This window comes from Salmo salar, chromosome ssa06 (genome assembly GCF_905237065.1).
Source record: "Salmo salar chromosome ssa06, Ssal_v3.1, whole genome shotgun sequence".
NCBI lineage: Eukaryota > Metazoa > Chordata > Actinopteri > Salmoniformes > Salmonidae > Salmo > Salmo salar.
In genome coordinates, this window is record NC_059447.1 from 5987788 (window position 1) to 6012500 (window position 24713).

General features: G+C 47.4%; 1 protein-coding gene across 1 annotated transcript in view; it reads right to left on the reverse strand.

Moving 5' to 3' along the window:
- Positions 1 to 12497: 12497 nt before the first annotated feature.
- Positions 12498 to 24713, reverse strand: part of LOC106606223 (xylosyltransferase 1) — a 64300-nt gene continuing 52084 nt past the window's right edge. Inside the window, exons 8-12 of the mRNA XM_045719648.1 lie at positions 22461 to 22562; positions 21593 to 21756; positions 15585 to 15780; positions 13297 to 13630; positions 12498 to 13072 (exon numbers count right to left, since the gene is read on the reverse strand). Of these exons, the coding sequence (XP_045575604.1) occupies positions 12750 to 13072; positions 13297 to 13630; positions 15585 to 15780; positions 21593 to 21756; positions 22461 to 22562 (1119 nt within the window). The 3' untranslated portion in view covers positions 12498 to 12749. The remainder of the gene's footprint in view (positions 13073 to 13296; positions 13631 to 15584; positions 15781 to 21592; positions 21757 to 22460; positions 22563 to 24713) is intronic.

The window sequence follows — 24713 nt, forward strand, 5'->3', positions numbered from 1 at the left end:
AAATTTGGCCCGCGGGCCAGAGTTTGACACCCATGCTCTAGGGGTATGCGAGAACACGTGGGCAGACGAAGAGAGAGCAGTAGGAGTAGCAGTGTTATCTGTGGTAATCCATGTTTCCGTCAGCGCCAGGAAGTCTAGGGACTGGAGGGTAGCATAGGCTGAGATGAACTCAGCCTTGTTGGCTGCAGACCGGCAGTTCCAGAGGCTGCCGGAGACCTGGAATTCCACGTTGGTCGTGCGCGCTGGGACCACCAGGTTAGAGTGGCAGCGGCCACGCGGTGTGAAGCGTTTGTATGGCCTGTGCAGAGAGGAGAGAACAGGGATAGACAGACACATAGTTGACAAGCTACAGAAGTGTTGTTTCTTGTATTATTGTCTCCTGTGTCTTTAGAGAACTGTTTCACTGTGATATCCTTTTTCTTCTGTCGTGATTTTCTCTTTCTTTTCTTCTGTTAACTAGATATTCTTTGTTATTCTTCGTTAGCTAGCTAGCTTCTTCCAAAAGAGTCCCTAGCAACTGCTTAGCAACTGGTAAACAATTCAGCTAGCTAAGATAACTACAATTTTATGAAAAATAGTTATTTTTCAAAAGCCTATCTTCTTTGTTTGTTGCTTGTTTTGTCTCCTATTCAGTCTTGCAGTTTTATTTTGCTTTTTTCCGATGTACTTCACTCTAAAAATTCACTCAATTGCCAGGTCGCAATTGTAAATGAGAACTTGTTCTCAACTTGCCTACCTGGTTAAATAAAGGTGAAATAAAAATAAATAAAAAAATTACAAAAAAAATTGGAGTTCCGGAACTTTCATTTCATTTCAAACCTTGCTTACATTTGTACACAATCACGTCTCTCTATTATGCATGGGAATAATTGAACATATTTATTAAATTAAAATCACTTGGAGCTGATTTCCTGGTGTTCTTTTACAGTATTTTATGTACAACAATGAAAATTACACTTTTTATCTCTAGCTTAAAAAAATAAAAATTTGCTCAACTTTGGAGGCCAAATAAAACCAGCCGCGGGCCACCAGTTGGGGAACCCTGGTGACGAAGATGAGCAAACAGGTTAAAGAAGGAGTTTTAAGCCTTGAGACAATTGAGACATGGATTGTGTCTGTGTGCCATTCAGAGGGTGAATGGGGAAGACAAAATATTTAAGTGCCTTTGAACGGGGTAGGGTATTAGGTGCCAGGTGCACCGGTTTGTGTCAAGAACTGCAATGCTGCTGGATTTTTCACGCTCAACAGTTTCCTGTGTTTACCAAGAATGGTTCACCACCCAAAGGACATCAAGCCAATTGGACACAACTGTAGGAAGCATTGGAGTCAACATGGGCCAGGATCCATCCCTAAGGAACGCTTTCAACACCTTGTAGAGTCCAATGCCCTGACAAACAGACTGTTCTCAGGGTAAAAGGGGGTGCAACTAAATATTAGCAGGGTGTTCCTAATGTTTATTCACTCAGTGTATATCAATAGAAAAATACACTGCTCAAAAAAATAAAGGGATCACTAAAATAACACATCCTAGATCTGAATGAAGGAAATAATCTAATCAAATACTTTTTTCTTTACATAGTTGAATGTGCTGACAACAAAATCACACAAAAATAATCAATGGAAATCCAATTTATTAACCCATGGAGGTCTGGATTTGGAGTCACACTCAAAATTTAAAGTGGAAAACCACACTACAGGCTGATCCAACTTTGATGTAATGTCCTTAAAACAAGTCAAAATGAGGCTCAGTAGTGTGTGTGGCCTCCACGTGCCTGTATGACCTCCCTACAACGCCTGGGCATGCCCTGATGAGGTGGCGGATGGTCTCCTGAGGGATCTCCTCCCAGACCTGGACTAAAGCATCCGCCAACTCCTGGACAGTCTGTGGTGCAACGTGGCGTTGGTGGATGGAGCGAGACATGATGTCCCAGATGTGCTCAATTGGATTCAGGTCTGGGGAACGGGCGGGCCAGTCCATAGCATCAATGCCTTCCTCTTGCAGGAACTGCTGACACACTCCAGCCACATGAGGTCTAGCATTGTCTTGCATTAGGAGGAACCCAGGGCCAACCGCACCAGCATATGGTCTCACAAGGGGTCTGAGGATCTCATCTCGGTACCTAATGGCAGTCAGGCTACCTCTGGCGAGCACATGGAGGGCTGTGCGGCCCCCCCAAAGAAATGCCACCCCACACCATGACTGATCAACCGCCAAACCGGTCATGCTGGAGGATGTTGCAGGCAGCAGAACGTTCTCCACGGTGTCTCCAGACTCTGTCACGTCTGTCACGTGCTCAGTGTGAACCTGCTTTCATCTGTGAAGAGCACAGGGCGCCAGTGGCGAATTTGCCAATCTTGGTGTTCTCTGGCAAATGCCAAACATCCTGCACGGTGTTGGGCTGTAAGCACAACCCCCACCTGTGGACGTCGGGCCCTCATACCACCCTCATGGAGTCTGTTTCTGACCGTTTGAGCAGACACATGCACATTTGTGGCCTGCTGGAGGTCATTTTGCAGGGCTCTGGCAGTGCTCCTCCTGCTCCTCCTTGCACAAAGGTGGGGGTAGCTGTCCTGCTGCTGGGTTGTTGCCCTCCTACGGCCTCCTCCACGTCTCCTGATGTACTGGCCTGTCTCCTGGTAGCGCCTCCATGCTCTAGACACTACGCTGACAGACACAGCAAACCTTCTTGCCAGAGCTCGCATTGATGTGCCATCCTGGATGAGCTGCACTACCTGAGCCACTTGTGTGGGTTGTAGACTCCGTCTCATGCTACCACTAGAGTGAAAGCACCGCCAGCATTCAAAAGTGACCAAAACATCAGCCAGGAAGCATAGGAACTGAGAAGTGGTCTGTGGTCACCACCTGCAGAACCTCTCCTTTATTGGGGGTGTCTTGCTAATTGCCTATAATTTCCACCTGTTGTCTATTCCATTTGCACAACAGCATGTGAAATTTATTGTCAATCAGTGTTGCTTCCTAAGTGGACAGTTTGATTTCACAGAAGTGTGATTGACTTGGAGTTACATTGTGTTGTTTAAGTGTTCCCTTAATTTTTTTGAGCAGTGTATATAAAATGGATGTACCAATCGCAGATTGCACTTTAAAATTCAAGTGCAATGTGCTTATGTTGTGAGTTTGAATACCTCAGTCCCCCCACTAGGAGTCTAGTAAAGGGTGTGCCCCCCCCCCCCACTAGGAGTCTAGTAAAGGGTGTGTCCCCCCCACTAGGAGTCTAGTAAAGGGTGTGTCCCCCACTAGGAGTCTAGTAAAGTGTGTGGTCCCCCCACTAGGAGTCTAGTAAAGGGTGTGTCCCCCCCACTAGGAGTCTAGTAAAGGGTGTGTCCCCCCCACTAGGAGTCTAGTAAAGGGTGTGTCCCCCCCCACTAGGAGTCTAGTAAAGGGTGTGTCCCCCCCCCACTAGGAGTCTAGTAAAGGGTGTGTCCCCCCCACTAGGAGTCTAGTAAAGGGTGTGGTCCCCCCCCACTAGGAGTCTAGTAAAGGGTGTGGTCCCCCCCACTAGGAGTCTAGTAAAGGGTGTGGTCCCCCCCACTAGGAGTCTAGTAAAGGGTGTCCCCCCCACTAGGAGTCTAGTAAAGGGTGTGTCCCCCCCACTAGGAGTCTAGTAAAGGGTGTGGTCCCACTAGGAGTCTAGTAAAGGGTGTGTCCCCCCCACTAGGAGTCTAGTAAAGGGTGTGTCCCCCCCACTAGGAGTCTAGTAAAGGGTGTCCCCCCCACTAGGAGTCTAGTAAAGGGTGTGGTCCCACTAGGAGTCTAGTAAAGGGTGTGGTCCCACTAGGAGTCTAGTAAAGGGTGTGTCCCCCCCACTAGGAGTCTAGTAAAGGGTGTGTCCCCCCCACTAGGAGTCTAGTAAAGGGTGTGTCCCCCCCACTAGGAGTCTAGTAAAGGGTGTGGTCCCACTAGGAGTCTAGTAAAGGGTGTGGTCCCGCTAGGAGTAGTGTACCATTAGCTTGCTTCTGAAAAGATGATAATGACAGACTGTGATGTGAGCCTTGTCTACCACAGACTACCACATCACAGTGTTTACACTAGTCACTGTGTGTGTGTGTGTGTGTGTGTGTGTGTGTGTGTGTGTGTGTGTGTGTGTGTGTGTGTGTGTGTGTGTGTGTGTGTGTGTGTGTGTGTGTGTGTGTGTGTGTGTGTGTGTGTGTGTGTGTGTGTGTGTGTGTGTGTGTGTGTGCGCGCGCGCTCAGACCTCTTGTTCCCCTAGTGAATGAGTTAGTGAGGCAGTGTCTGTCCCACCTGTTGTCCGTTCCAATAACATCTCCTGAAGTGTGCACTTGTTCACTTCCCTTCTCTGGTGTGGGAAGTAGTGAAGGAGTGTACACTTCAGGAGGAAGGAGTATTTCTGCATGTGTTCCCTCTCCCTAAGACCAGTGACCGGTTGTGGCTCGCCCTCTTTGAAGTAGAAATCCTTTCATCTGTCCTGTGATGTCTTAACTGACAGGTGTATAGGAAACACTGGTGAGAGCTCTTCAAAGGACCAACATGTCTGTCTACACAATGGAATCACCCATTCTGTGTGTGTGTGTGTGTGTGTGTGTGTGTGTGTGTGTGTGTGTGTGTGTGTGTGTGTGTGTGCGTGTGCGCGTGTGTGTGTGTGCGTGTGCGTGTGCGTGTGTGTGTGTGTGCCTTGGTGCTCGTGTGAACATGTCAACTTGATGTAAGAACAAACCTGTTATCTTGAAACATTGTCTGGTTGGGTGAACGAGATGTAGAGACAACAGGACATAAGAACATGACTGGCTGACTGATTAGATGACTGACTGGCTGATTAAATAACTGACTGGCTGACTGATTACATAACTGACTGGCTGACTGGCTGATTAAATAACTGACTGGCTGACTGGCTGATTAAATAACTGACTGTCTGACTGACTGATTAAATAACTGGCTGGCTGACTGATTACATAACTAACTCACTGGCTGATTTAAATTACTGACTGGTTGATTAAATAACTGACTCACTGATTAAATAACTGACTGGCTGACTGATGGACTGATTAAATAACTGACTCACTGATTGGCTGCCTGACTGATTAAATAACTGACTGACTGGCTGATGGACTGATTAAATAACTGACTCACTGATTGGCTGCCTGACTGATTAAATAACTGACTGACTGGCTGATGGACTGATTAAATAACTGACTCACTGATTGGCTGCCTGACTGATTAAATAACTGACTGACTGGCTGCCTGACTGATTAAATAACTGACTGGCTGACTGATGGACTGATTAAATAACTGACTCACTGATTGGCTGACTGACTGATTAAATAACTGACTGACTGGCTGACTGAAATCAAGATGACAAACAGTCTTATTTCCTTAATTTATTTCAAAATGTAGACACAAACCAACAAGTGAATCCAGAAGGCATCAACAACATCAGAAGTGTTTGTTTGTCACAGACAGAAGGTTGAGAATGAACTCCGGCCGCATTGTCAACAAGTTCACTGCACTGAACTTTTACAGGTCATTTACGCTTGAGCCGACATTCGTAGCGTTTACCGCAAATTCTTTCTCAGCAGACAGAATGCGTCTTTGATTGAATCCCAGCCTTAGGGCTCTATTCAATCTGAAGCCGAAGCCTTACAGATTGCTCAATAGAAATGTAAAGGTCATTTACTGATTGAACCAACATGTGCAGCGTTTACCAGGAAATCAGTCTCAGCTAACAAACATTGCCTTTACATTTCAATCACACTTCAGCGATATGGATTGAATAGAGCCCTTAGACAGGAAAACAGCTAAGGCACAGCCCACCACCCCATCAGAGAAAGAGGGAGGGTGGGTGGCAAAGAGAGGGGGAGGAAAAGAGAGGGGAGAGTGCAGAAAGGAAGACCAAAGGAGAGTAGAGCGATGTAGAGACCGTAGAGCAAAAACATTACTGACCGAAAGAAAGAAGAGGCTAACCAACGCTGAGCTGATGCCATGTCACCACTATCATAACATAGTCACAACGTTATCATAACGTCTAGATAACATAGTCACAACGCTATCATAACGTCTAGATAACATAGTCACAATGTTATCATAACGTCTAGATAACATAGTCACAACGTTATCATAACATAGTCACAACGTTATCATAACGTCTAGATAACATAGTCACAACGTTATCATAACGTCTTACAAGGCTCTTTAAAACAGTCACGTGACTTGTAGTACTGAGGCTGCGACCCAAATGATTCCCTATACAGCATACTACTTTCGATCAGAGCCCTATAGGTCCTGGTCAAATGTAGTGTACTATATAGAGAATAGGGCCCTATTGGTCCTGGTCAAATGTAGTGTACTATATAGAGAATAGGGCCCTATTGGTCCTGGTCAAATGTAGTGTACTATATAGAGAATAGGGCCCTATTGGTCCTGGTCAAATGTAGTGTACTATATAGAGAATAGGGCCCTATTGGTCCTGGTCAAATGTAGTGTACTATATAGAGAATAGGGCCCTATTGGTCCTGGTCAAATGTAGTGTACTATATAGAGAATAGGGCCCTATTGGTCCTGGTCAAATGTAGTGTACTATATAGAGAATAGGGCCCTATTGGTCCTGGTCAAATGTAGTGTACTATATAGAGAATAGGGCCCTATTGGTCCTGGTCAAATGTAGTGTACTATATAGAGAATAGGGCCCTATTGGTCCTGGTCAAATGTAGTGTACTATATACAAAGCCTTTTTCTCCATCCATTTTGTTAGACACTTTTCCATAACTTAATGTTATAAACTTTAAAAAACAACATCTAACGTTACAAAATACATATTTATTTACATTTCGTTATTTTTAATAATTCATACTAAAATAGCTATTGTACATCATAAAAACATCTGTGGAATATTTTATTAAATAAGTTTAATTTAAAGGTAGACTCAGCAATATGACGTACATGCAGAAAGTAAACAGCATAGTGGCTCAAACTAAGAGTGTTGAAGCGTGAGGCTCAACTTGTCTGCTGTTTTGGTCCCCTGGCTATCAGGCTGTGAACAGCGTGAAGCGAACCTGTGCACATGCGCAGATACTGTGTGTGACTGGTATGAGAGAGTGTTGCATCTCACTCATCTCAATATCCGCGGTGCTGCTCGTGGCAACGTAATTTAGCTCAGTCTACCTTTAAATATGTCTGAGACTGAAACTGTAAATAAAAGTTTAATTGTTCCCATGGACACGAGGTAACTAAGCAACAGTGTTTTTCTGAGGTCAGTGTGGGTTTGAACCTGGGTCGACTGTGCACTGCAAAACTGTGTTAGCCTGCTGAGCTAAAGCCCAAGCAAGGTTGCTCGTCACACAAGAGCGTATTTCATTGAAGGTTAGCAATGTCAGTTGGTCCCAGCAGTGAAAGGCCTTTTAGGGTGTGTTGAAACCAGACAGCCTGGCCTACTTGTTGGCCCCGCCCTGCGGAGAGGGTGCCTCAGGACCAGACATCTCACTGGCTCAATGTTTTTTTGCGTTTTGCCAATCGTACCCATGTATACTCTTGAGGTCAAAGGTGAGAAGGTCAAGGCTTTTTAAAGGTCATGTGACATCACTGACATGTCACTGTACATGTGTTACCTCCAGACCTAGTGATCCTGTCTATGTTACATCCAGACCCAGTGATCCTGTCTATGTTACATCCAGACCCAGTGATCCTGTCTATGTTACATCCAGACCCAGTGATCCTCTCTGTTACATCCAGACCCAGTGATCCTGTATGTTACATTCAGACCCAGTGATCCTGTCTGTTACATCCAGACCGTGATCCTGTATGTTACATCCAGACCCAGTGATCCTGTCTATAATGTTACATCCAGACCCAGTGATCCTGTCTATAATGTTACATCCAGACCCAGTGATCCTGTCTATAATGTTTCATACAGCCTCAGTGATCCTGTATGTTACATACAGACCCAGTGATCCTGTCTATAATGTTACATACAGACCCAGTGATCCTGTCTATAATGTTACATCCAGACCCAGTGATCCTGTCTATGTTACATCCAGACCCAGTGATCCTGTCTATAATGTTACATCCAGACCCAGTGATCCTGTCTCTAATGTTACATACAGACCGCGATCCTGTCTATAATGTTACATCCAGACCCAGTGATCCTGTCTATAATGTTACATCCAGACCCAGTGATCCTGTCTATAATGTTACATCCAGACCCAGTGATCCTGTCTATAATGTTACATCCAGACCCAGTGATCCTGTCTATAATGTTACATCCAGACCCAGTGATCCTGTCTATAATGTTACTGACTGTCTAACCGGCTACTGGCTGTACAAGGTACCCATAGGACTCTGGTCAAGTAGTGTACAATATAGGGAAAAGGGCCCATCGTTTCCAGGTCAACAGTAGTGCACTATATATAGAATAGGATGCAATTTGGGATGTAACCTGTGGGCGGCAGTAGACCATAGTCACAGGGCTGCATCTCAATAGTCTACAAAGGCTTCCTCGCCTCCTCTCCTCACTTCTTTTCCTTAAAGGGATACTTTGGGATTTTGGCAATGAGGCCCTTTATCCACTTCCCCAGAGTCAGATGAACTCGTGGATACCATTTTTATGTCTCTGTGTCCAGTATGAGGGAAGTTGGAGATAGTTTTGTGTGCCGATGCTAACTAGCGTTACCCATAGACTTCCAGCCATTGCGCTATCTGCTAGCATGCTAGCAGGTCTCATTGCCAACGTATCCCTTTAAGCTCCTTTCCTGGAGAAGCAAGAGGAGAGGGGAAGAGAAGCATCTTTAGAGTATTGAGATGTAGCCCTGAACAGAACAACATGTCTGATGTCATGACAACAGGGGATTGAGGGCCTTTGGAAATCAAGACAGCAGGTTCTCTGTCGTGTGCAAAAAACCACAGCATGATTGTCTCCAAAACAGCACCATATTTCCTACATAGTGCACTACTTTTGACCAGCGCCCTTAGGCAGTATGTAGGGAATAGGATGCCGAATGTAAACATCAGTCATTGACAAAAATAAAACTATTTCATGAATATAAACTTCAATAAATAGTAAACTTAGAATTGTACTCTCTCACATGTAAAGCACATGAAGGGTAGAAAGTTCTACAGGATAGACAGAGAGATGAATACAATCCCTGGCTACTGTACATGCCAATTATCTCTCCTTCCTCCCAGTGTCTTCACTTCCTGTCACTGGTTGAAAAGGAAATGACTGGTATCAGAAACATGGTGGAAACTCCCACTAAGTCTCCACCAATACAAAGCTTTTAGATTTGTGGGAAGTAGTGAACGAGTGTACACTTCAGGAGAAAGGAGATATTATTGTGACGCAGTCCCTTTGTGATCCAGCATAGCTGAGGTCTGGTCTCTCTCACACGTTAACCTGCAGAGATCCAGACATGGTACAGAACAGAACAGAACAGAACAGAACAGAACAGAACAGAACAGAACAGAACAGAACAGAACAACAGCAGACACACACACACACACACACACACACACTTAGTCCAAATGAGTTCAGTAGGGGCTCAGAGGAAAATAAATGAGAATGTGGAGGTATTTTCACTCCTCTCTCCTGGTCTTCCTCTCCTTTTAGTCCTCTCCTTCCTTTCAGAGGACGGTGTCGTGTTCCTCCATCTCCTTTCAGAGGACGGTGTCGTGTTCCTCTCCTTCCTTTCAGAGGACGGTGTCGTGTTCCTCCATCTCCTTTCAGAGGACGGTGTCGTGTTCCTCTCCTTCCTTTCAGAGGACGGTGCCGTGTTCCTCCATCTCCTTTCAGAGGACGGTGTCGTGTTCCTCCATCTCCTTTCAGAGGACGGTGTCGTGTTCCTACATCTCCTTTCAGAGGACGGTGTCGTGTTCCTCCATCTCCTTTCAGAGGACGGTGTCGTGTTCCTCCATCTCCTTTCAGAGGACGGTGTCGTGTTCCTCCATCTCCTTTCAGAGGACGGTGTCGTGTTCCTCTCCTTCCTTTCAGAGGACGGTGTCGTGTTCCTCCATCTCCTTTCAGAGGACGGTGTCGTGTTCCTCCATCTCCTTTCAGAGGACGGTGTCGTGTTCCTCTCCTTCCTTTCAGAGGACGGTGTCGTGTTCCTCCATCTCCTTTCAGAGGACGGTGTCGTGTTCCTCTCCTTCCTTTCAGAGGACGGTGTCGTGTTCCTCCATCTCCTTTCAGAGGACGGTGTCGTGTTCCTCCATCTCCTTTCAGAGGACGGTGTCGTGTTCCTCTCCTTCCTTTCAGAGGACGGTGTCGTGTTCCTCTCCTTCCTTTCAGAGGACGGTGTCGTGTTCCTCTCCTTCCTTTCAGAGGACGGTGGCGTGTTCCTCCATCTCCTTTCAGAGGACGGTGTCGTGGTCCTCCATCTCCTTTCAGAGGACGGTGTCGTGTTCCTCCATCTCCTTTCAGAGGACGGTGTCGTGTTCCTCCATCTCCTTTCAGAGGACGGTGTCGTGTTCCTCTCCTTCCTTTCAGAGGACGGTGTCGTGTTCCTCTCCTTCCTTTCAGAGGACGGTGTCGTGTTCCTCCATCTCCTTTCAGAGGACGGTGTCGTGGTCCTCCATCTCCTTTCAGAGGACGGTGTCGTGTTCCTCCATCTCCTTTCAGAGGACGGTGTCGTGGTCCTCCATCTCCTTTCAGAGGACGGTGTCGTGTTCCTCCATCTCCTTTCAGAGGACGGTGTCGTGTTCCTCCATCTCCTTTCAGAGGACGGTGTCGTGTTCCTCCATCTCCTTTCAGAGGACGGTGTCGTGTTCCTCCATCTCCTTTCAGAGGACGGTGTCGTGGTCCTCCATCTCCTTTCAGAGGACGGTGTCGTGTTCCTCCATCTCCTTTCAGAGGACGGTGTCGTGTTCCTCCATCTCCTTTCAGAGGACGGTGTCGTGTTCCTCCATCTCCTTTCAGAGGACGGTGTCGTGTTCCTCTCCTTCCTTTCAGAGGACGGTGTCGTGTTCCTCCATCTCCTTTCAGAGGACGGTGTCGTGTTCCTACATCTCCTTTCAGAGGACGGTGTCGTGTTCCTACATCTCCTTTCAGAGGACGGTGTCGTGTTCCTCCATCTCCTTTCAGAGGACGGTGTCGTGTTCCTCCATCTCCTTTCAGAGGACGGTGTCGTGTTCCTCTCCTTCCTTTCAGAGGACGGTGCCGTGGTCCTCCATCTCCTTTCAGAGGACGGTGTCGTGTTCCTCCATCTCCTTTCAGAGGACGGTGTCGTGTTCCTCCATCTCCTTTCAGAGGACGGTGTCGTGGTCCTCCATCTCCTTTCAGAGGACGGTGTCGTGTTCCTCCATCTCCTTTCAGAGGACGGTGTCGTGTTCCTCCATCTCCTTTCAGAGGACGGTGTCGTGTTCCTCCATCTCCTTTCAGAGGACGGTGTCGTGTTCCTACATCTCCTTTCAGAGGACGGTGTCGTGTTCCTCTCCTTCCTTTCAGAGGACGGTGCCGTGTTCCTCCATCTCCTTTCAGAGGACGGTGTCGTGTTCCTCCATCTCCTTTCAGAGGACGGTGTCGTGTTCCTCCATCTCCTTTCAGAGGACGGTGTCGTGTTCCTCCATCTCCTTTCAGAGGACGGTGTCGTGTTCCTCCATCTCCTTTCAGAGGACGGTGTCGTGTTCCTCCATCTCCTTTCAGAGGACGGTGTCGTGTTCCTCCATCTCCTTTCAGAGGACGGTGTCGTGTTCCTCCATCTCCTTTCAGAGGACGGTGTCGTGTTCCTCCATCTCCTTTCAGAGGACGGTGTCGTGTTCCTCCATCCTCTTCTCCAGGCATGAGTATTTGTCCCAAATGGCACCCTACTCCCCTTAGGGCTCTGGTCTAAAGTAGTGCGCTACATAGGGAAAAGGGTGCCATTTTGGGACACACAACAATCAATAAATAAATCAAATCCAACTAATCCTAGAGTAATTTTAGCCTCCCAGACAGCAGGTGGCGCCACTTGATGCCGAAAAGGATGATTCTGCTCCTTATCTCATTTCTTCTTGGTTTCAGTCTACAGCTTTTCTTCTAACCTTCTTTACTACCTGGCTCCTGAGTTACGCCATGTTTGGTGTTGGCGCCGTTCGTACAGTAATCCAATGCATTCAATCTTCTCCCACGCCTGCGTCCCAAATGGCACCCTGTTCCCTATATAGTGCACTACTTCTGATCAGAGCCCTATGGTAGTGCACTATACACTGAGCGAAGAAAACACTAAGAACACCTTCCTAATATTTGCCCTCAGAACAGCCTCAATTCATCAGACCATGGACTCTACATGGTGTTGAAAGTGTTCCACAGGGATGCTGGCCCATGTGGACTCCAATGCTTCCCACAGTGGTGTCCAGTTGGCTGGATGTCCTTTGGGTGGTGGACCATTCTTGATACACACAGAAACTGTGGAGCGTGAAAACCCAGCAACGTTGCAGTTCTTGACACAAACCGGTATGTCTGGCACCTACTACCATTCACCCACTGAATAGCACACATACACAATCCATGTTTCAAGGCTTAAAAATCCTTCTTTAACCTGTCTCCTCCCCTTCATCTACACTGATTGAAGTGGATTGAACTAGTGACATCAATAAGGGATCATATCTTTCACCTGGATTCACCTGGTCAGTCATGGATACAACAGGTATTCTTAATGTTTTGTCCACTCAGGATATAGGAAATGGAGGAGCAATTTAGGACGCAGCAGACCATCTCACGATAGCCGTGGTGCACAGCACACAAAAACCTTTCCCGTCAGTTCATCCTCCAAGCCATTGATTGGCTGTAGCAGTAGCCGTGGCGACGGTGCTACCTAATCCGTCCGTTTCCTCTGGGGGGGCCCAGATCAGACTTTGGGTCGGGACTGAGCGCGCTCCATCCCGTCTCCCGACACCGCTGCATAACGGGACAGGAGCTAGGACCCTGAGAACACACGTCCGCTGCAGACCACACCCCTGACAGGAGATGGTCCACCCAGCTCTGGAGCTCCGCCCCTGTCAGTGATGCTTTAAACTCCGCCTCCTCCACCTGTCCCAGGTGCACAGGGAGGTTGAGGATGGGGTTGAGGCCGTGGAAACTCTGCTCCATGTAGGAGTTACGGACCGGGCCGCTGTGGAGCTTCACTGTGTCTTCTAGAGAAAGACGGAGAGGGGGGGGAGGAAGGAAGGGAGAGAGAGAGGGGAGGAGGAGGAGAGGGAGGGGCGAAAGGGAGATCATTATTTAAATTCCATGTAGGAGTTACAGGATAGGCTGTGAATGTGTGTGTGTGGTTTGGTGTGTGTTAGTGTGTTCCAGGTGATGTATATAGAGGTGTCCAGGTTCTAGTGATCAGTCCAGTGTGTGTGTGTGTGTTTACCCTGGCGTATAGGCTGCTGGTCGTGGTACTCCAGAGGTGAAACCACAAAGCTGGTGGAGGCCAGCAGGTTCCAGTGATGCAACACACGCAGCGTCCACACGCCGGGTCGTAAAGGCACGGTTAACGGGGGCCGGTAGTGTGTGTACTCTGTCCCGCCGTCCACCAGGATGTCGTACGTGGCGGCGATGACGTTGGTGGGGTCCACCCAGACGACGGTTACCGTGACGTTCTGTCCCCGGCCCCAGCGTTGCATGGCAACCGGCTCCTCCGTGGGGCCCAGGAGGCTTCCGAAGTTCCTGAAGACTCTCTCTTTGGCGTCCCAGTCTGTACCCACCTGAGGGGAGGAGGGGGAGGACAGAGAAAGAGAGAGATATTGAGAGAGATCAAGAAACAGAGGATTGATTTGAATGAAAACAGAGATACTGTAGATAGAGAGGCTAACCAGGTGGAAACTAAGTCCCCTGAAAGGCAGCCTGTGCACTACTTGATTGTTTTAACGACTTCCCTGTTAATTAACAAATGGTAATTAAATTAGTGTTCCAGCTACAGCTTGACAGGACACATCCAGTACCACATGTCATCCCCAGGGGGCAGCAACAACCTGCAGCAACCTGCAGCAACCTGCAGCAACCTGCAACAACCTGCAGCAACCAGCAGCAACCAGCAACAACCTGCAGCAACCTGCAGCAACCTGCAGCAACCTGCAGCAACCTGCAACAACCAGCAACAACCTGCAGCAACCTGCAGCAACCTGCAACAACCAGCAACAACCTGCAGCAACCAGCAGCAACCTGCAGCAACCAGCAACAACCTGCAGCAACCAGCAACAACCAGCAGCAACCTGCAGCAACCTGCAGCAACCAGCAGCAACCAGCAACAACCAGCAGCAACCTGCAACAACCTGCAGCAACCTGCAGCAACCAGCAACAACCTGCAGCAACCAGCAACAACCTGCAGCAACCTGCAGCAACCAGCAACAACCAGCAGCAACCTGCAACAACCAGCAGCAACCTGCAGCAACCAGCAGCAACCTGCAGCAACCTGCAGCAACCTGCAACAACCTGCAACAACCTGCAACAACCAGCAGCAACCAGCAGCAACCAGCTAGTGAGGGACAGAACCCCCATCTCTCTCTCCCAGGTACCAAAGCCTGTTTCAGCAGGGACAGAACCCCCATCTCTCTCTCCCAGGTACCAAAGCCTGTTTCAGCAGGGACAGAACCCCCATCTCTCTCTCCCAGGTACCAAAGCCTGTTTCAGCAGGGACAGAACCCCCATCTCTCCCTCCCAGGTACCAAAGCCTGTTTCAGCAGGGACAGAACCCCCATCTCTCCCTCCCAGGTACCAAAGCCTGTTTCAGCAGGGACAGAACCCCCATCTCTCCCTCCCAGGTACCAAAGCCTGTTTCAGCAGGGACAGAACCCCCATCTCTCTCTCCCAGGTACCAAAGCCTGTTTCAGCAGGGACAGAACCCCCATCTCTCCCTCCCAGGTACCAAAGCCTGTTTCAGCAGGGACAGAACCCCCATCTCTCCCTCCCAGGTACCAAAGCCTGTTTCAGCAGGGACAGAACCCCCATCTCTCCCTCCCAGGTACCAAAGCCTGTTTCAGCAGGGACAGAACCCCCATCTCTCCCTCCCAGGTACCAAAGCCTGTTTCAGCAGGGACAGAACCCCCATCTCTCCCTCCCAGGTACCAAAGCCTGTTTCAGCAGGGACAGAACCCCCATCTCTCCCTCCCAGGTACCAAAGCCTGTTTCAGCAGGGACAGAACCCCCATCTCTCCCTCCCAGGTACCAAAGCCTGTTTCAGCAGGGACAGAACCCCCATCTCTCCCTCCCAGGTACCAAAGCCTGTTTCAGCAGGGACAGAACCCCCATCTCTCCCTCCCAGGTACCAAAGCCTGTTTCAGCAGGGACAGAACCCCCATCTCTCCCTCCCAGGTACCAAAGCCTGTTTCAGCAGGGACAGAACCCCCATCTCTCCCTCCCAGGTACCAAAGCCTGTTTCAGCAGGGACAGAACCCCCATCTCTCCCTCCCAGGTACCAAAGCCTGTTTCAGCAGGGACAGAACCCCCATCTCTCCCTCCCAGGTACCAAAGCCTGTTTCAGCAGGGACAGAACCCCCATCTCTCCCTCCCAGGTACCAAAGCCTGTTTCAGCAGGGACAGAACCCCCATCTCTCCCTCCCAGGTACCAGGGATCAGGGATACTAGAGGCTGCAGGTGTTTGCAGAAGGTTACATTTAAAATGTGTGTATGTGTGTGCGTTCGGGCGTGTGTGTGTCTCACCTCTGCAAATTGTAGTCTGTTGAGGGTGTTGGTTGTCGGGGCCAGGGTGAAGTGGTTGCTATGGGAGACCCAAGTCTCTAGGGTCTCTAGCTGGCTGGTTGCTAGGTTACTAGCATTTTGACGAACCAGGTAGCCTTGGAACACGTCTGACAGGAAGTACAAATGGACAGACACCGGGTGGCCCCTGGAGATATACCTGGGAAACCCCAAATATACACATACACAGTACAGTTACACACAAATACACACCCAAATGTCCGCAGACATCCACCCAAATGTCACTTGGCCCCCACCTACATGTATAGATTACCTCAACTAACCTGTACCCCCGCACACTGACTCAGTACCGGTGCCCCCTGTATATAACCTCATTATTCTTATTGTTACTTTTTATTATTACTTTTTATTTTAGTCTACTTGGTAAATATCTTCTTCTTCTTGAACTGCACTGTTGGTTAAGGGCTCGTAAGTAAGCATTTCACTGTGTACTCTACACTTGTTGTATTCGGCGCATGTGGCAAATAAAGTTTGATTTGATTTGAAATGTCCACAGACACAGTCAAACCCACTCGATGGTACTCAAACCCACTCGATGGTACTCAAACCCACGTCAGAACAAACTGGGCTTAAGTCACAGGAGCTGGTGAGGAACAGAGAGATCACTCTACTCTCACCCCCCCCCCCCCACACACACACCTTGTCCTTCTGATACACACCCAACCAGCAACAAGTGTCTCCTTGTGCCTGTGTACACACTCCACCCATAACCTACACACACACACACACACACACACCACACACACACACACACACACACACACACACACACACACACACACACACACACCGTCCTCTCCCCCCGACTTACATGGCTGGAAAAAGCCAGTCTGAGAGACTGAGGCCTGTTTGTCTAAATGTAACAAGTTATTCTCCATATTTGATTTGGACCTCTTGCAACATACCCACACAAACACACGTACCTATACAGACAGACAGACAGACAGACAGACAGACAGACAGACAGACAGACAGACAGACAGACAGACAGACAGACAGACAGACAGACAGACAGACAGACAGACAGACAGACAGACAGACAGACAGACAGACAGACAGACAGACAGACAGACAGACAGACAGACAGACAGGCAGACAGGCAGAAAGGCAGAAAGGCAGACAGACTCTGCTAGGTGTTATAACTAGCCTGGTAATGTTGAGATCTGGTCTCCTCTACTAGATAAAACCTAGCTCCTAGCCTGGTAATGATGATATCTGGTCTCCTCTACTAGATAAAACCTAGCTCCTAGCCTGGTAATGATGAGATCTGGTCTCCTCTACTAGATAAAACCTAGCTCCTAGCCTGGTAATGATGAGATCTGGTCTCCTCTACTAGATAAAACCTAGCTCCTAGCCTGGTAATGTTGAGATCTGGTCTCCTCTACTAGATAAAACCTAGCTCCTAGCCTGGTAATGTTGAGATCTGGTCTCCTCTACTAGATAAAACCTAGCTCCTAGCCTGGTAATGTTGAGATCTGGTCTCCTCTACTAGATAAAACCTAGCTCCTAGCCTGGTAATGTTGAGATCTGGTCTCCTCTACTAGATAAAACCTAGCTCCTAGCCTGGTAATGTTGAGATCTGGTCTCCTCTACTAGATAAAACCTAGCTCCTAGCCTGGTAATGATGAGATCTGGTCTCCTCTACTAGATAAAACCTAGCTCCTAGCCTGGTAATGATGAGATCTGGTCTCCTCTACTAGATAAAACCTAGCTCCTAGCCTGGTAATGGTGATATCTGGTTTCCTCTACTAGATAAAACCTAGCTCCTAGCCTGGTAATGGTGATATCTGGTCTCCTCTACTAGATAAAACCTAGCTCCTAGCCTGGTAATGATGAGATCTGGTCTCCTCTACTAGATAAAACCTAGCTCCTAGCCTGGTAATGATGAGATCTGGTCTCCTCTACTAGATAAAACCTAGCTCCTAGCCTGGTAATGATGAGATCTGGTCTCCTCTACTAGATAAAACCTAGCTCCTAGCCTGGTAATGTTGAGATCTGGTCTCCTCTACTAGATAAAACCTAGCTCCTAGCCTGGTAATGATGAGATCTGGTCTCCTCTACTAGATAAAACCTAGCTCCTAGCCTGGTAATGATGAGATCTGGTCTCCTCTACTAGATAAAACCTAGCTCCTAGCCTGGTAATGTTGAGATCTGGTCTCCTCTACTAGATAAAACCTAGCTCCTAGCCTGGTAATGATGATATCTGGTCTCCTCTACTAGATAAAACCTAGCTCCTAGCCTGGTAATGTTGAGATCTGGTCTCCTCTACTAGATAAAACCTAGCTCCTAGCCTGGTAATGATGATATCTGGTCTCCTCTACTAGATAAAACCTAGCTCCTAGCCTGGTAATGTTGAGATCTGGTCTCCTCTACTAGATAAAACCTAGCTCCTAGCCTGGTAATGATGATATCTGGTCTCCTCTACTAGATAAAACCTAGCTCCTAGCCTGGTAATGATGAGATCTGGTCTCCTCTACTAGATAAAACCTAGCTCCTAGCCTGGTAATGATGATATCTGGTCTCCTCTACTAGATAAAACCTAGCTCCTAGCCTGGTAATGATGAGATCTGGTTTCCTCTACTAGATAAAACCTAGCTCCTAGCCTGGTAATGATGAGATCTGGTCTCCTCTACTAGATAAAACCTAGCTCCTAGCCTGGTAATGTTGAGATCTGGTCTCCTCTACTAGATAAAACCTAGCTCCTAGCCTGGTAATGATGAGATCTGGTCTCCTCTACTAGATAAAACCTAGCTCCTAGCCTGGTAATGGTGAGATCTGGTCTCCTCTACTAGATAAAACCTAGCTCCTAGCCTGGTAATGTTGAGATCTGGTCTCCTCTACTAGATAAAACCTAGCTCCTAGCCTGGTAATGTTGAGATCTGGTCTCCTCTACTAGATAAAACCTAGCTCCTAGCCTGGTAATGATGAGATCTGGTCTCCTCTACTAGATAAAACCTAGCTCCTAGCCTGGTAATGTTGAGATCTGGTCTCCTCTACTAGATAAAACCTAGCTCCTAGCCTGGTAATGATGATATCTGGTCTCCTCTACTAGATAAAACCTAGCTCCTAGCCTGGTAATGTTGAGATCTGGTCTCCTCTACTAGATAAAACCTAGCTCCTAGCCTGGTAATGATGATATCTGGTCTCCTCTACTAGATAAAACCTAGCTCCTAGCCTGGTAATGTTGAGATCTGGTCTCCTCTACTAGATAAAACCTAGCTCCTAGCCTGGTAATGATGAGATCTGGTCTCCTCTACTAGATAAAACCTAGCTCCTAGCCTGGTAATGATGAGATCTGGTCTCCTCTACTAGATAAAACCTAGCTCCTAGCCTGGTAATGATGATATCTGGTCTCCTCTACTAGATAAAACCTAGCTCCTAGCCTGGTAATGATGAGATCTGGTTTCCTCTACTAGATAAAACCTAGCTCCTAGCCTGGTAATGATGAGATCTGGTCTCCTCTACTAGATAAAACCTAGCTCCTAGCCTGGTAATGTTGAGATCTGGTCTCCTCTACTAGATAAAACCTAGCTCCTAGCCTGGTAATGATGAGATCTGGTCTCCTCTACTAGATAAAACCTAGCTCCTAGCCTGGTAATGGTGATATCTGGTTTCCTCTACTAGATAAAACCTAGCTCCTAGCCTGGTAATGTTGAGATCTGGTCTCCTCTACTAGATAAAACCTAGCTCCTAGCCTGGTAATGTTGAGATCTGGTCTCCTCTACTAGATAAAACCTAGCTCCTAGCCTGGTAATGATGAGATCTGGTCTCCTCTACTAGATAAAACCTAGCTCCTAGCCTGGTAATGGTGATATCTGGTTTCCTCTACTAGATAAAACCTAGCTCCTAGCCTGGTAATGATGAGATCTGGTTTCCTCTACTAGATAAAACCTAGCTCGTAGCCTGGTAATGATGAGATCTGGTCTCCTCTACTAGATAAAACCTAGCTCCTAGCCTGGTAATGGTGATATCTGGTTTCCTCTACTAGATAAAACCTAGCTCCTAGCCTGGTAATGTTGAGATCTGGTCTCCTCTACTAGATAAAACCTAGCTCCTAGCCTGGTAATGATGAGATCTGGTCTCCTCTACTAGATAAAACCTAGCTCCTAGCCTGGTAATGATGAGATCTGGTCTCCTCTACTAGATAAAACCTAGCTCCTAGCCTGGTAATGATGAGATCTGGTCTCCTCTACTAGATAAAACCTAGCTCCTAGCCTGGTAATGTTGAGATCTGGTCTCCTCTACTAGATAAAACCTAGCTCCTAGCCTGGTAATGATGAGATCTGGTCTCCTCTACTAGATAAAACCTAGCTCCTAGACTGGTAATGATGAGATCTGGTCTCCTCTACTAGATAAAACCTAGCTCCTAGCCTGGTAATGTTGAGATCTGGTCTCCTCTACTAGATAAAACCTAGCTCCTAGCCTGGTAATGATGAGATCTGGTCTCCTCTACTAGATAAAACCTAGCTCCTAGCCTGGTAATGATGATATCTGGTCTCCTCTACTAGATAAAACCTAGCTCCTAGCCTGGTAATGATGAGATCTGGTCTCCTCTACTAGATAAAACCTAGCTCCTAGCCTGGTAATGATGATATCTGGTCTCCTCTACTAGATAAAACCTAGCTCCTAGCCTGGTAATGATGAGATCTGGTTTCCTCTACTAGATAAAACCTAGCTCCTAGCCTGGTAATGATGAGATCTGGTCTCCTCTACTAGATAAAACCTAGCTCCTAGCCTGGTAATGTTGAGATCTGGTCTCCTCTACTAGATAAAACCTAGCTCCTAGCCTGGTAATGATGAGATCTGGTCTCCTCTACTAGATAAAACTTAGCTTGTAGCCTGGTAATGGTGATATCTGGTTTCCTCTGAGTAGCTGGAAGACTGAAGTGTCAGAGCAGAGCTAGCAGAGGTGGTCAAACACCACACATAAAAACATGTTGATGATGGAGCAACAAGTGGCTATTTTAACCTCTGTGGTCAGAAGATTCTGCCCTTTATGAGAGTGGCAGGTTTTAGTTTGTTTAACTCTGCCGACCCCTCGGGCACGCCCAACAGCTTGTGAACCACTCCCCTAGCCCCTAAACCCTAGGCCCTGTCCAGAATCAACCCCTAGTCCCTAAACCCTAGGCCCTGTCCAGAATCAACCCCTAGCCCCTAAACCCTAGGCTCTGTCCAGAATCAACCCCTAGCCCCTAAACCCTAGGCTCTGTCCAGAATCAACCCCTAGCCACTAAACCCTAGGCCCTGTCCAGAATCAACTCCTAGTCCCTACACCCTAGGCTCTGTCCAGAATCAACTCCTAGCCACTAAACCCTAGGCTCTGTCCAGAATCAACCCCTAGCCACTAAACCCGAGGCTCTGTCCAGAATCAACCCCTAGCCACTAAACCCTAGGCTCTGTCCAGAATCAACTCCTAGCCACTAAACCCTAGGCCCTGTCCAGAATCAACTCCTAGTCCCTAAACCCTAGGCCCTGTCCAGAATCAACCCCTAGCCACTACACCCTAGGCCCTGTCCAGAATAAACCCCTAGCCCCTAAATCCTAGGCTCTGTCCAGAATCAACCCCTAGCCACTAAACCCTAGGCCCTGTCCAGAATCAACTCCTAGTCCCTACACCCTAGGCCCTGTCCAGAATAAACCCCTAGCCACTAAACCCTAGGCCCTGTCCAGAATCAACCCCTAGCCCCTTAACCCTAGTCCCTGTCCAAAATCAACCCCTAGCCCCTTAACCCTAGGCCCTGTCCAGAATCAACCCCTAGCCCCTACACCCTAGGACCTGTCCAAAATCAACCCCTAGCCCCTTAACCCTAGGCCCTGTCCAGAATCAACCCCTAGCCCCTTAACCCTAGGCCCTGTCCAGAATCAACCCCTAGCCCCTACACCCTAGGACCTGTTTGGAATTCAGTTATTCACGCACATGACGTACACACATCCACACCTTCCGGACTGACCTGCAGCTGTTGTTGTCAGGGTGGCCCTGCAGTGACGTGGCAGCCCGTGATAGGCCCATGCGTGCGAAGGCGTGGTAGTGAGTGAGCTGGCTGTCTGATAGGCTGGCTACGCTGTCCGTCTCATCGTACACATTCTCCCAGTACGACTGGAGCCCTGGGGTCTCCTGGAGGAGGGGAATCAGTGTTATAGTAGAAGCCTGGGGACTCCTGGAGGAGCAGTGTTATAGTAGAACCCTGGGGTCTCCTGGAGGAGAGGAATCAGTGTTATAGTAGAACCCTGGGGTCTCCTGGAGGAGCAGTGTTATAGTAGAACCCTGGGGTCTCCTGGAGGAGTAGTGTTATAGTAGAACCCTGGGATCTCCTGGAGGAGAGGAATCAGTGTTATAGTGGAACCCTGGGGTCTCCTGGAGGAGCAGTGTTATAGTAGAACCCTGGGGTCTCCTGGAGGAGAGGAATCAGTGTTATAGTAGAACCCTGGGGTCTCCTGGAGGAGCAGTGTTATAGTAGAACCCTGGGGTCTCCTGGAGGAGTAGTGTTATAGTAGAACCCTGGGGTCTCCTGGAGGAGCAGTGTTATAGTAGAACCCTGGGGTCTCCTGGAGGAGCAGTGTTATAGTAGAACCCTGGGGTCTCCTGGAGGAGCAGTGTTATAGTAGAACCCTGGGGTCTCCTGGAGGAGAGGTATCAGTGTTATAGTAGAACCCTGGGGTCTCCTGGAGGAGAGGGAGCAGTGTATGTGTACTCTGTGTGTGTGTGTACGTTGTGTACGTTGTGTGTGTGTGTGTGTGTACGTTGTGTGTGTGTGTGTGTGTGTGTGTGTGTACGTTGTGTGTGTGTGTGTGTGTGTATACTCTGTGCGTTCCACCCACCTGTGGATAAGGGCCAAACAGGAAGCTGTCCAGCTGGGTAACAATCTCCTGGTTCACGCTAGCCTCAAATTTACGGGCGAAAAACGTAGGCCTGGACGTTTGCTGTGGGGGAAGGAGGGAGAGAGCGAGAACGAAAGAGAGAAGGGGAAAGGGGAGAGAGGATGGAGGAGGAAGAGAGTATATGTTTATCTATGTGTATGTGGTACTGTCTGATGTGGAGGGTACAGATGGTCACGGGTTGATGATGTCACAATGTCATGACTAGGGCGTATCTGCCATACATTCATACAGTTGAAGTCAGATGTTTACATACACCGTAGCCAAATACATTTAAACTCAGTTTTTCACAATTCCTGACAGTTAATCCTAGTAAAAATTCCCTGCCTTAGGTCAGTTAGGATCACCACTTTATTTTAAGAATGTGAAACGTCAGAGTAATAGTAGAGAGAATGATTTATTTCAGCTTTTATTTCCTTCATCACATTCCCAGTGGGTCAGAAGTTTACATACACTCAATTAGTATTTGGTAGCATTGCCTTTAAATTGTTTAACTTGGGTCAAACGTTTCAGGTAGCCTTCCACAAGCTTCCCACAATAAGTTGGGTGAATTTTGGCCCATTCCTCCTGACAGAGCTGGTGTAACTGAGTCAGGTTTGTAGGTCTCCTTGCTCGCACACACTTTTTCAGTTCTTCCCACAAATTTTCTATAGGATTGAGGTCAGGGCTTGGTGATGGCCACTCCAATACCTTGACTTTGTTGTCCTTAAGCCATTTTGCCACAACTTTGGAAGTATGCTTGGGGTCATTGTCCATTTGGAAGACCCATTTGCAACCAAGCTTTAACTTCCAGACTGATGTTTTGAGATGTTGCTTCAATATATCCACCAAATTTTCCTACCTCATGATGCCATCTATTTTGTGAAGTGCACCAGTCCCTCCTGTGGCAAAGCACCCCCACAACATGATGCTGCCACCCCCGTGCTTCACGGTTGGGATGGTGTTCTTCGGCTTGCAAGCCTCCCCCTTTTTCCTCCAAACATAACGATGGTCATTATGGCCAAACAGTTCTATTTTTGTTTCATCAGACCAGAGGACATTTCTCCAAAAAGTATGATCTTTGTCCCCATGTCCAGTTGCAAACCGTAGTCTGTCTTTTTTATGGTGGTTTTGGAGCAGTGGCTTCTTCCTTGCTGAGCGGCCTTTCAGGTTATGTCGATATAGGACTCGTTTTACTGTGGATATAGATACTTTTGTACCTGTTTCCTCCAGCATCTAAACAAGGTCGTTTGGTGTTGTTCTGGGATTGATTTGCACTTTTCGCACCAAAGTACGTTCATCTCTAGGAGACAGAACGCGTCCCCTTCCTGAGCGGTATAATGGCTGCGTGGTCCCATGGTGTTTATACTTGTGTACTATTGTTTGTGCAGATGAACGTGGTACCTTCAGGCATTTGGAAATTGTTCCCAAGGATGAACCTGACTTGTGGAGGTCTACAATTGTTTTCTGAGATCTTGGCTGATTTATTTTGATTTTCCCATGATGTCAAGCAAAGAGGCACTGAGTTTGAAGGTAGGCCTTGAAATACATCCACAGGTACACCTCCAATTGACTCAAATTATGTCAATTAGCCTATCAGAAGCTTCTAAAGCCATGACATCATTTTCTGGAATTTTCCAAGCTGTTTAAAGGCAGTCAACTTAGTGTATGTAAACTTCTAACCCACTGGAATTGTGATACAGTGAATTATAAGTGAAATAATCTGTCTGTAAACAATTGTTGAAAAAATGACTTGTGTCATGCACAAAGTAGATGTCCTAAACTACTTGCCAAAACTATAGTTTGTTAACAAGAAATCTGTGGAGTGGTTGAAAAACGAGTTTTAATGACTCCAACCTGGGTGTATGTTAACTTCCGACTTCAACTGTAGATCATAAATCACTGTCAAATATCTGTCAGCTTAATAAAAACACAACTATAAAATCTATACTATAAAAACAACTACTACTAATGTTACTAATACTACTACTACTACTACTACTACTACTACTACTACTACTAATACTACTACTACTACTACCACTAATGTTACTAATACTACTACTACTACTACTACTACTACTACTACTACTACTACTACTAATACTACTACTACTAATGTTACTACTACTACTACTAGTACTACTAATACTAATACTACTACTACTAATGTTACTACTACTACTACTAGTACTACTAATACTACTACTACTACTA